The following is a 12,688-nucleotide window of genomic DNA, read 5'->3' on the forward strand; positions in this document are numbered from 1 at the left end:
TCTATGTTGTTCATTCCCTGTGTACCTTAGCTTGGTTAACAGTCCCCAGAATTGTACATCTGGGGAAGGCTAGGCATAAGCAGACTAAGCAATTGCTTAGGGTCCCGAGCAGCTCAAGAAGGCCCCCTATTTGCTTTTTATTATGTGTTTGGGGGGGGGGGAATATTCCTACTTAGGGCTCCCACCTCTTAGCCTGAGCAGAGCATTCCCAGTAATGACTCCAGATACCACAATATCAGTTGCATTAGACTAGATGGACAGACTGTGAAATTTGCTGCCCCATTGGTCCTGTGATTGTTCATCTTCAGGACACGCTGCAAAGACCGTTGATTCAACCAGGCTTTGCCTGAGGGAAAGGCATCAAGGCTGGCCTTGAGGGCAGGCCCAGGGCACCATGGTCAGGGAGCACCGTGCAGCAGCACAGAGGTGCACACTGCCGGCTGGCAGGTGAGCGCCACACACTTGTAGAGCTGATGCATGGGGGCGGGGGGAGCAGATTTCTCCTCGCTTCCTCCCAGCAGAAGAATGGGGGGGGGGAAAATGGTGACACTTCTTCCTCCCCCCAATGATCCTGACCACCCCCATAGGGGGCTCTGATGGGGGAGCAAAGAGCAACACCAAGCGCTCCATGCATCCAAGTCACTTTCCAAACCCGGGCTGTGCTGTGAGGGGAGCATCAGGAACTGTTGCTCCGCTACCCTCCCCTTACGCAGCCCAGGGGTGCCAAACTACAAGGGTGGCATTTTGCCTACAGTTGGCCCTGCGAGGCATTGTGGAAGTTCAGGAAGCTCTTGATTTTCAACAGTCAGTACCTCAGTGGTATTTACTTCATTACAGATTTCAGTAACACACCCCCACCCCCACCACCGACTAAAGAGCAGAAAGCATTCTACAGTGAATCATCTCTTCACCCATCACTCCTACACCTTGAGTGTCAATTGCAGTAGCAAGTCCATTATTCTTCACCTGTGGAGACCAACACTGCAAAACAACCATTGTAAAAATAACAAACAATAAAATAATCTTATTTCATGAAGAGCTAAGGCAAGAAATATGGTCAGAATGTACCTTACTGAGCAGTAATTTTATGATAGAGGTTAGTGTTGCTGAGAGCCAGATACCTAAGCCTTAGGGCAGAAGTATCTGCATAAAAGATGCTCCTGATAAATATAAATCAAATCTATAGTTTTAAAACAAGGAGAGTTATTTACTCTCATTCAGTTAAAACTGACAGTGTGGTTGGTAAGTGCTCATCAAACACCAATATTGAGTGCAGAAGGGAGTATAAGGTGGATTTTATAAGGGACAACACATTTGGTTCTTATTTAAATGCCTGAAAGGCAGCCAAATCATGCTAACTCTCATATTAGGACACCCCCCCCCCCAAATACTACACAGCACTCCCCACAAACACACATCTATTATGTATTATCTTCACAAAAGCCAGACTGCTGCAAGAACAGGTAGCAGGATTGCACCTCAAAGCTGCCTTCCATACATCACACCTATACCATTAAGCTAATGCCTGTGAAGTGCTTTTAAAGCACAGCACCCAGGTAGGTGTTAGGTAAAATATTCACTATTTTACCTCAGTGCCAGCATCCATGCTCTAAAAACTTAAGGTGAAACCCTGGCTTAACTGAAGTCCAGGGGAGTTTTGCCATGGATGTAAGCAGAGCCAGGATTTCACCCAGAGGGTTTTAAACCTCCTTGGCTGGAGCAGGAACTTAAAAGGGAAAATGAAATGTATTCTTGAGGTACAAATGTTTGTCAGAGGATGGCCTTTTTTCAGCTCTGGCCTCAGAACTGCAGATGAGCAGTAATAACAATTTCCAATGGAAACAGCGGAGGCAGGGCGCTCACTGGAGCACTCTGGGCGCAGGAGAACACGGGCATTTCGGAGCCTGCCGAAGGTTGAAACAGGGCAATAGTAACACCCCGGCCGATCCCCTGGTTTCGGACAGGTCAAGTTGGCATCAGAGTTTCTCAAGGTTACTGCCAGGTAAGCGTCTCACTTCAGCTCGCTGCCAGCATGTGCCTCTCTCACCTGCACTAGTCTCACTGGCCCCCTCACGGCACTGTTTGCCAGGGAACACGCAGTCCCCCGCCGCACCCTGCGGGCAGCTGCACCGAGTAAGGGGCAGGGCAGCGCCTCACCCCGCTCTAGCCCAGAGACCGTCTGCACAGAGCTGGTGCTGCAGCCACCCCCGCCCCCGGCCTGGGCTGCCCTGGGCGGCGGGTTCGGTCCCCGTGCCCCGCCCCGGTTCCTGCGCATGTGGCTCCGGCTGGAGAAATGCACCACCAGGACTGGCTCTGCCGAGGGTTGCAGCAGCAGCAGCCCCATGCCCAGCTGGACGGGTGCGCCTCGCCCGGCCCCACGGCCTGGTACCCAGCTCCTCTTACCTCAGGGGGACTCGCCCGGCTCGGCTCGGCCCCGCCACCGCCCGCAAGCAGAGGCAGCGGGCGCACGGCCGCCCCGGTCGGTGCAGCAGGCGGGGGACGCCCTGGCATTCACCCTGCCTGCCGGAGCAGCAAATCTCCGCCGCTCGCCGCCTCCGCCGTGCGCTCCGAAGCGGCGGCGTCAGCCGGGGCGCCGCCTGCTGCTCACCCGAGGGATCGCAGCCCCGGCCGCCGGGGAATCCAGCCCTCGCGCTCCGGGAGAAGCTGTGCTGGGGCCAGCACCCGCAGGGACTGGAGCGGGGAGGCGGAAGGGAACAGCAGGGTAGCCTTGCTAATAAGGTAGAAAGCCGCTGGGGGCAGGGATTGGAGTAGAGGGCAGCGCCGCTGACAGGGGAGAGGGGGAATGAAGAGCTGGCAGGTGAGAGGGACTTGGGGATGGGGACGAGCAGCCGGAAAGTGATTTACACCGTCAGAATGAAGGAAACAGAGGGCCGGATTTTAAAGCTGGCCTTCCTACTTGTGGGCAGAGTTTTGAACGGTTTGCACTAATGGTAGCATTTAAACACCTGGCTGCGCCCACAGTCCAAATAGCTACACCATTAAGCAGTTAGAATCAGGTTAAAAAAATTGTGTTCTAAGTCTTGCCTCCTAAACTACCCTTGATTTGCTGTACGGATATACCCTTAGACCTGTCTACATTGCCCAGCCAGGAAGGTTTAGGCCTGATCCTACAGTAAGTTACAGTAGGGTTGCCACTTCTGAGTTAAAAAAATAAAAGCAGGCATTCAGAACTGGGGTTAGCCCATAAAACTGGACAACTGGCAGTGTGCAGGAGCCCCATTACACATTTCCCCAGGACAACTATCTCAAAAAAGGAACAATCCTGAAAAGACCTGGACAGGTGGCAACTCTTGCACATATGTACTCTAGCTTAAAATCAAACCTTGAAACATGGGCAGGTTTAGTTTATGACAAGGTGACAAGGGGTTTGGAGGGAAAGTTCTTCACTTGAGGGGAGAACACCACACATTTCTCTGGCAAGTTGATATTTTTTTTCTGGCTTTGAAACTGATCAGGTGTGTGGGTTCTTAAAATAAGTCTTGGGCAGAGAAGGAAGGTGAGCTGACCAAAGATTCATTTATTATAACACATCTTCAAATGTAGGTGCCAAAATATGTTTCTAGCCACCTATAATTTTAGGCAGTTAGATAATGGAATCACTTAATTCACATAACACCAAAAGGGAAGTTATCTGCTCCCACTCTTGTGCTTGATTATATACCCTTTACAAGTACAGAATGTATCTTGGAACTACTGAGATATATATGCAATTAAACAAATCATGTGAGCAATACTTCTAACCCCAGTATTTTGCTCTTTGATACCCTCCAGATGTACAGTTGATCTGGGGAAAAACAGCAGTAAGGCAGCCCTGAGAGGCTGAACACTGATATCATGATGATTTAAAGTGGCTACAGGGAAAAGATGGAAAAAGAGTGATGAGGGACAGTAAGCTACTGTCTGATACAGCCAAGTTCTTCATCTGCTGAACTGGTACAGTTGTCCAAAAAAAGATTAGGAATCAGTGGTATAGAGAATATGATGGAAACTTCCTGACAGACTTTTGAACTCTTGAAAGAGAAGTTCTAAAGAGCTTATATACCATGGGGGAGGAGAAAAAAGAAGAACTCTAGAGTCAGCAATCAGAAAACCTAAAGAGGACTACTAAATTAATTACTAAAGAATAGTAACATTCACAGTTTCTAGTCTGACATCCTACCAATGAAAGAAATCTTAGCTCTAGGGTATAGGACTGTGAAAGAAATTTAGTTCTCCAAATAAGCACTAATTTTCTTAATCATAAAATAAAGGCTGAAGAGATCAAACTAAAAGACTGGATTACTGATACCACATCTGACAATATAAACTGAGAAGACTCCTTTTTACACTATGTGAGAAGATGTTTATAAATGTATTGTACATGCATACATAAATGCATTAAAAACCAAATTAGCAAAATCTATCAATATGATATTGTCCAATAAACTCAGAAAACTGAAAGGATGAAATGCTGTAGTAAAAATAAGATAAGCACCAATAGATGATCATGTGATTACCCCAGTTCAGCACCAACATGCAGCCGTTCTTTGTCCATCTCACAGTCCACTGGACATCTGTCTTTTCCTGTCTGTCCATCACAAATCAAATGGATTCTCAGAATGTTGCCAAAGTGCTGACCTATCTTCTTCCAATTTGCTTGAGGAACTACAAGACCACTGACAGATTTCTGGCAGGAGCTGATATCTACATTTCTTGTTTCTCACTGTGGAAATAATCTGAAAGGAGAAGTGGTGGAAACTTTCCCATGAATAATTGCAGCCTCTGCTTAATCTTTTTTATGAAAAATACTCTTGATTAGCTTTAAAATTATATAGAAACCTATAAGAAGTAATAAAACGCAATGTTAAAGCACAGGTAACTTTTTTGAAACAATTCAGCATGATAATTTATCCTTTCACATCTTAACAGCTAAAGCAAGATAGAATCCTATTTTTTAACTGCTACACTGCATGTTAGAACAAAAGAAAGGAATGCGTGATTATAGCTTTGAGAAGAAAGGATTTTAAATAGGAGTGTCCATTGTCTCAATAGTGGACTTTAATGAGAATATTTATATAGCACCTTTCACTCAGAAAAAGCTCTCAAAGTACTTTACAAAGTTTACATACTTTTTCTGTTTTACTTAGAAATTAATATGTGTGATTTATGAGATGGCACAAGTGTATGGGGCACTTTACAGACATATTAGAAAGCAAGGTGTAAACCTTGTGACAAATTTACAAAATCAGACATAGCACAACAGACAACAAAAACCTCACATGATTTGTTTAATTGTACATGTATCTCAGTAGTTCCAAGATACCTTCTGTATTTTTAAAGAGTATATAGTCAAACACAAAAGAGTGGGAGCAGATAACACCAACATGGAAGTAATGTGAAATAAGTGATTCAACTATATAGCTGGATGACAAATGGGTGCCTAAAATTACAGGAGACTAGAAACATAATTAGGCACCTACATATGAAGATGTGTTGAGTCATGTAATAAATGAATCTTTGGTCAGCTCATCTGCCCTCTCTCTCCAGGGCTTATTCTAACACCCCAAATCCCCTGAACAGCTTCAAAGCCATAACAAAATTAACTTGCCAGAGAAATGTGTGTCCTTCTCCCCTCAAGTGAAGAACTCTCCCTCCCTACCTCTTATCACCTTGTCATAAACTAAACCGGACAATGTTTCAGGGCTAGCAAGATTCAATCCCTGGGCCAGTGCTAGCTTTCCTATACCTAAAAATACTGTAATTTTAATTTTTAAATGCTATTTTGGGGTAGAGAAAAGATACCTTAGGGCATTTTTAGAGGTTTTTGTGGCTTTCTTTAAGATCTGTATAGTTGCATGCTGGTAACCAAGGTTTTCAAAGCTAAGGGATATGAAAAATGTCCCAATATATTTTAAAAGTCAAAGGCATTCCCAAAATAGTGTTTCTAGTTATCTTATGTGGCATATACAGAATGCATGATGGTGTGGTTGTGCTGTAAAGGTTTAATAGCATTCTTATGGGATCACTTACATAAATCATTTGATACCATGCCAATAAAATCTGTGTAATCACATTAACAACATATATATACACTACACCATGTATTCTCTAAATCCAAAACCTATATAAACATACGCACATATATGTACACATGCTGTAAACAACCCAATTCTCTTCCTTCAGATCCCTCCTTAAACAGTCGCTTCACCTGCCTCTGAAACACAGCAATTTCAGAGCAATTCCTGCTAAACTTTGCAGGTATTACAGAATCGTTAACAATGCCTGATGATTAGGATCTTTGCTTTAGGTCTCAATCTGCTTAGCTTGTGCCATGACTAGAACTAAAGCTATGATTTTGGCATGGAAATTTTTAGTAAATTTCATGGCAGAAGTGCAGGTAAAAACAATAAGTCATAGAAAGTTCACCAAATAATGTAGTTTTTGCTACATCAATATACACAAGAGTATAGTAAGGGTGCTGAAAGACGAGGCAGGCAGGGAGAGGGGCCTGAAGAGCAAGCCCACCCTGCAGTCACCCTTAGCTGCAGGGTCACAGCAGTGTGCCAGGTCATAATGCTACTCGGTGTGGGCCTAATCAAATTTGTTTTATACAGCCATTTCCAAGATTTCTCAGAGTTTATTCAAATTCACAATTTCTGTGATCACCATAATCTCCATGACAAAATCATAGTCCTTACTAGAACATATCTTGAGATCAAATATTGTTGCAATACAACTTGGGAGAATATCAGTTCCCATCACAGGCTCTTTGAAGGAGTTAACAGCAATATGTCTTCTGACTACCAGTGGGCCAGGTCATTCTGTTATTCTTTTTTAAACATCTACCCATTTCAAAGTTTCATTAATAATGAACATAATGTGATTCCCTTTTAGAAGTATGGTGATAAGTTGGACATTCAATTCCTTGTGACATACATATGATAGATGTGCTGCTTCTTGTCCCCATATTTTGAGTTCTCAGAACTGTTCAAAGGTAGAAAGCACGAGACTTTTAGACCATGGAGCTAGTTTTATATCCTGTCTTATTCTGATAGATTTCACATGAGAACTAATAGCAGAAAATTTGGTTTCTCACCATGTAACTAATAAATCTTTTGAAGCACTCATTAATTTCACTGCTGCCTCCTGTGTCACCTGGTTATTGGAGTAAACAAGCATCAATTTTCCTTTTTATCACAGTAGATAGTTTTTCCCCTTTCCTCCCTTGAATTGCCTAGTGGTGCAAATAATGGGGCAAACTCATTCCTGATATAACTCCATTAGATTCAATGGACCAGAAATGAATTTAGCTCCGATAACTCCCTGCTCCAGAGGTGAATCATCTAGCTACTGCCAGTGACTTTATTGTGCTCACCACTTTTAAGTATATGTTTCAGTATATTCCAATAATTACAATGGCCGGTAATAGAAGAAATGTAACGTATTAAAATAATCCACAGGTGTCAGCTCTCATTTGTAAGACAGGCACTAAAAAGAGTGGATTTAAGAAGCATGTACATTGGAGTTTATATTTTGCACTATATCAATTTCATCCTCAAGCATTCTCTTGTAGCTTCAAAAATTTGAAAGTTTTTTTTAAATGTACTCCTTCTAAAGAAATTATCCTCAGTCTGTGGCTCCTTGAGATGCTGCATATAGCTCTCATGGAGTTCACATCTCATGCACAGGTCTGGTCTTAGGCAGACCAAGTGAAGATCACAAGGATGCGCCCCATGTCTCACACATAGGAGACAATACAGGCAGCCTTGAGCAAACAGGCCAAAGCTACTTGGAGCCTTTCAAATCCCCTCACACAGAAATAAGAAGAAAGAAAAAAAAAAAGAGATGAGAAACCTTGTTTTCCTCTCAGCAGTCAGGATGGGATTGGACAGTGGTATAAAATGGTGTTGTAGTGTAGTGTGTTGGCTTGAGGTTGCACTGTGATGATTGATTGGCATCAATATGATGAATTGCCTCGCCATGATGCAAGGTCACAAAGCAAATATTTTAATGGTAGGTCAGGATTAGGGTTGTCAACTTTCTAATCACACAAAACCGTACACCCCCACCCCACCCCTTCTCCGAGGCCCTGCCCCTACTCGTTTGAATCCCCCCTCTCTCATTACTCTCTCTCCCGCACCCTCACTCACTTTCAGCAGGCTAGGTCAAGGGATTGGGTTGTGGGATAGGGGTGAGGGCTCCGGTGAGGGGCCGGGTACTCAGGTCTGGGGCAGGGTGTTAGGGGAGTGCGGGGTGCAGCTCCGGGAGGGAGTTTGGGTGCGGGAGGGGACTCCAGACTGGGGCAAGGGTTGAGGTACAGGAGGGGGTTCGGAGTGTGGGGTCCCGGCGGCGCTTACCCCAGCTCCCAGGAAGCAGCTGCCAGGTCCCTGCAGTGCAGCCCCTAGGTGCATGGGCGGCCACGGAGGCTCCACACGCTGCCCTCGCGCCTGCAGGCGCTGCCCCTGTAGCTCCCATTCGTCGCAGTTCCTAGCCAATGGGAGCAATGGAGCCGGCGCTTGGGGCAGGAGCAGCCCACTCATGAGCCTAGGGGCCGCAAGGCCGCTGCACCGCTTACTGGAGCCACCAGGGTCCCTGTTCGACCCGGCGTTCCGGTCAAAAACCAGATGCCTGGCAACCCTAGTCAGGATGTTACTTCACCACGTTGTGGCTGTGTGTGACTCCAATCATTGACAAAGTGGCTCTACTGCCCTTTAAAGTCAAGGGTCAATATACTAGACCTCTTCAGAATCCTTAGAGGGAAGATCAGTGTTGGAAAGCTAACCGAAAGAGGTAGGTAATAATGAGAAAGAGGTCTCTTCATACATGGGGAAAAGGATGCTGTTCAAAATTCAAATAGTAAACAGGTAATAAAGGGAATTCAGAAGATTTCACAAGTGACTGTCAAATCTGGGGCAGTGAGGGTTAAATCTGAAGCAATATCTTCTCAATTCCTTGCCCCTAAGTATAGGAACCTATTAAGACTCATCTGAAGTATTATATAGGTGTTCAGATTGTACAGCTCTTTGCTTGTTATCTGGTAGTTTGCATTCTACAGTGTAAGATTCTGGAAGTACAACTCCTAATATCTCTGGATAACATCCTAATAGGACATTATCATAGAAGATTAGGGTTGGAAGAGACCTCAGGAGGTCATCTAGTCCAATCCCCTACTCAAAGCAGGACTAACACTAACTAAATCATCCCAGCCAAGGCTTTGTCAAGCCAGGCCTTAAAAACCTGTAAGGATGGAGATTCCACTACATAAGAACAGCCATACTGGGTCAGACCAAAGGTCCATCCAGCGCAGTATCCTGTCTACCGACAGTGGCCAATGCCAGGTGCCCCAGAGGGAGTGAACCTAACAGGTAATGATCAAGTGATCTCTCCTGCCATCCATCTCCACCCTCTGACAAACAGAGGCTAGGGACACCATTCCTTACCCATCCTGGCTAATAGCCATTAATGGACTTAACCTCCATGAATTTGTCTAGTTCTCTTTTAAACTCTGTTATAGTCCTAGCCTTCACAACCTCCTCAGGCAAAGAGTTCCACAGGTTGACTCTGCGCTGTGTGAAGAAGAACTTCTTTTTCTTTGTTTAAACCTGCTGCCCATTAATTTCATTTGGTGGCCCCTAGTTCTTATATTATGGGAACAAGTAAATACCTTCCTAGGTAACCCATTTCAGTGCTTCACCACCCTCCTAGTGAAACAGTGTTTCCTAATATCCAACCTAGACCTCCCTCACTGCAACTTGAGACTACTGCTTCTTGTTCTGTCATCTGCCACCACTGAGAACAGTCTAGCTCCATCCTCTTTGGAACCCCCCTTCAGGTAACTGAAGGCTGCTATCAAATCCCCCCTCACTCTTCTCTTCTGCAGACTAAATAACCCCAGTTCCCACAGCCTCTCCTTGTAAGTCATGTGCCCCAGCCCTGTAATCATTTTCGTTGCCCTCCGCTGGACTCTCTCCAATTTGTCCACATCCGTTCTGTAGTGGAGGGACCAAAACTGGATGCAGTACTCCAGGGGTGGCCTCACCAATGCCGAATAGAGGGGAATAATCACTTCCCTTGATCTGCTGGCAATTCTGCTATTAATAAAGCCCAATATGCCATTGGCCTTCTTGGCAACAAGGGCACACTGCTGACTCATATCCAGCTTCTCGTCCACTGAAATCCCCAGGTCCTTTTCTGCACAACTGCTGCTTAGCCAGCCTGTAGCAGTGCATAGGATTCTTCCTTCCTGAGTGCAGAACTCTTATGCACTCAACCTCTCGACCTGAAGACTCTCTTGTCATCCTTCTCTGTAATCTAGAATTTAGTAGTGTTATTAACACCTTAGGAGTCCCTAAAGGTCAAGCCATTTTATTTCAATCAATATGTACTAACACACACAACTCTTATAGGATAATAGCTTTATTGCAAGGTATATTTTGGATGAGGGCAGAGAATTCCTAATCATTTTCCAGTTTATTTTCCTCTGTCCCTGTCCCCACCAACTTACTTTTCTTTGCAAATCTAATAAGCTCTTAAAGCCTGTGATGCTGAGTGAGCACATGCAGTAAACACAACAATTCACCTCTCAAGGGACAGCAGGGACATGAGAACCAATGTCCTCTAGCTGTTAAAACCAAAACACAGAGTCCTGAGTACCAGATCTCATTCTTCCACTGAAAATCTGCTACCACATTCAGAAAGTTGAAGCCAATTTGAAACTAGATCAGTCACTGAAATAGAGACACAGAAAGGAAGAAGTGATGCAGTTTTAACACCAAACAGAACTTTCAAATATTTGTTTTTTAAAAGCATCAGGAAAAATGAAAAAAGAGATAGGAGAAGGGAAGCATTGTGTGAAATACAAACCAGCATTTTGAGTGAATATTTTTTTGTAAGAAGGGAAACCAATGTCTGAGCTAAACAATTGATAGAAATATGGAAACGCACACTAGGTTTTGACTGAAAAGATTCAAGGATGTTCTCTTGAAAGAAATTCATATAATATTTAAAATTATTTTTCCAATATCTGTTTGTTCTGTAAGAAAGATCAAAGCAATAGGAGAATAAAAATACCATAAATCCATTGCATATCAGCATAGGTATGAAGCTAATTGCATTATCACTGTCACCATATACAACCAGAGGAATTTCATTGTGCTCATTTCAAATCCCTCTCATAACGCCATTCTAAAAATACAAACCCACTGAATAAATTACACTGGTCTACAATTTTTGAGAAGTCGTCTGCTTCAGAGATAAAATGTGCTATTTATTATGTATTTTGATGTGCTGAATTCAAATATGACAATTAAAACAAATGATTGGCTACTGTTTCTAAGATATTTAAGTTTTTACATTTTATGTCTATGTATATTGTGTAGATAGTAGAGTTTTAATCATAAATTGTAAACCTAGGTCTTTTCATGTGTTTATGGTTGCTTTACATGATATTTCACCTGTCCTGTTTATGTAACACTTTAAAAATCAGAAAAAGGGTTATATAAATAAAATTTATTATGAAACAAAAGGCGAAAATCTATTATGTACATAGTTTAGTCCTATTCAGTGTCTACTCGGCACTTCTTGGCTTGTCTCTTGTATTCATTAAATGGAGCATCTCTTGTCACTGTCCAGCAATAGTCTGCAAGCATTGATGGGCTCCATTTGCCCTGATAGCATTTCCCCATTGTTGCAATGTCCTGGTGAAATCGCTCGCCGTGCTCGTCGCTCACAGGTCCGCAGTTCAGTGGAAAAAAATCTAGATGAGAGTGCAAAAAATGTATTGTTAGTGACATGTTGCAACCAAGGCTTTTGTATGCCTAGAGGAGGTTTTCCACCAACAACCTGTAGTTGTCTGCCTTGTTTCTGAGAAAATGTATTGCCACTAACTGGAAGGCTTTCCATGCCGTCTTTTCCTTGCCACGCAGTGCATGGTCAAGTGCATCATCTTGAAGAAGTTCACGAATCTGAGGACCAACAAAGACACCATCCTTTATCTTAGCTTCACTTAACCTTGGAAATTTTCCATGGAGGTACTTGAAAGCTGCTTGTGTTTTGTCAATGGCCTTGCCAAAGTTCTTCATCAGACCCAGCTTGATGTGTAAGGGTGGTAATAAAATCTTCCTTGATTCAACAAGTGGTGGATGCTGAACACTTTTCCTCCCAGGCTCCAATGACTGTCAGAGTGGCCAGTCTTTCTTGATGTAGTGGGAATCTCTTGCACGACTATCCCATTCGCAGAGAAAACAGCAGTACTTTGTGTATTCAGTCTGCAGACCAAGCAAGAGAGCAACAACCTTCAAATCGCCACAAAGCTGCCACTGATGTTGGTCATAGTTTATGCACCTCAAAAGTTGTTTCATGTTGTCATAGGTTTCCTTCATATGGACTGCATGACCAACTGGAATTGATGGCAAAACATTGCCATTATGCAGTAAAACAGCTTTAAGACTCATCTTCAATGAATCAATGAACAGTCTCCATTCATTTGGAACGTGAACGATGTTGAGGGCTGCCATCACACCATCGATGTTGTTGCAGGCTACAAGATCACCTTCCATGAAGAAGAATGGGACAAGATCCTTTTGACTGTCACGGAACATGGAAACCCTAACATCACTTGCCAGGAGATTCCACTGCTGTAGTCTGGAGCCCAACAGCTCTGCCTTACTCTTGGGTAGTTCCAAATCCC

The 12,688-nt window shown here is 43.9% G+C and overlaps 1 protein-coding gene across 5 annotated transcripts in view; it reads right to left on the reverse strand.

Moving 5' to 3' along the window:
- Positions 1-2,543, reverse strand: part of PTPRE (protein tyrosine phosphatase receptor type E) — a 247,563-nt gene extending 245,020 nt beyond the window's left edge. For 2 of the 5 annotated variants that reach the window (XM_054035388.1, XM_054035387.1), the window contains exon 1: positions 2,404-2,543. In XM_054035388.1, coding sequence (XP_053891363.1) covers positions 2,404-2,511 — 108 coding nt within the window. In that variant the 5' untranslated portion in view covers positions 2,512-2,543. The remainder of the gene's footprint in view (positions 1-2,403) is intronic. The other 3 variants (XM_054035392.1, XM_054035389.1, XM_054035391.1) reach the window with 2 other exon arrangements.
- Positions 2,544-12,688: the final 10,145 nt, after the last annotated feature.

This window comes from Malaclemys terrapin, chromosome 7, assembly GCF_027887155.1.
Source record: "Malaclemys terrapin pileata isolate rMalTer1 chromosome 7, rMalTer1.hap1, whole genome shotgun sequence".
Taxonomy (NCBI): domain Eukaryota; kingdom Metazoa; phylum Chordata; order Testudines; family Emydidae; genus Malaclemys; species Malaclemys terrapin.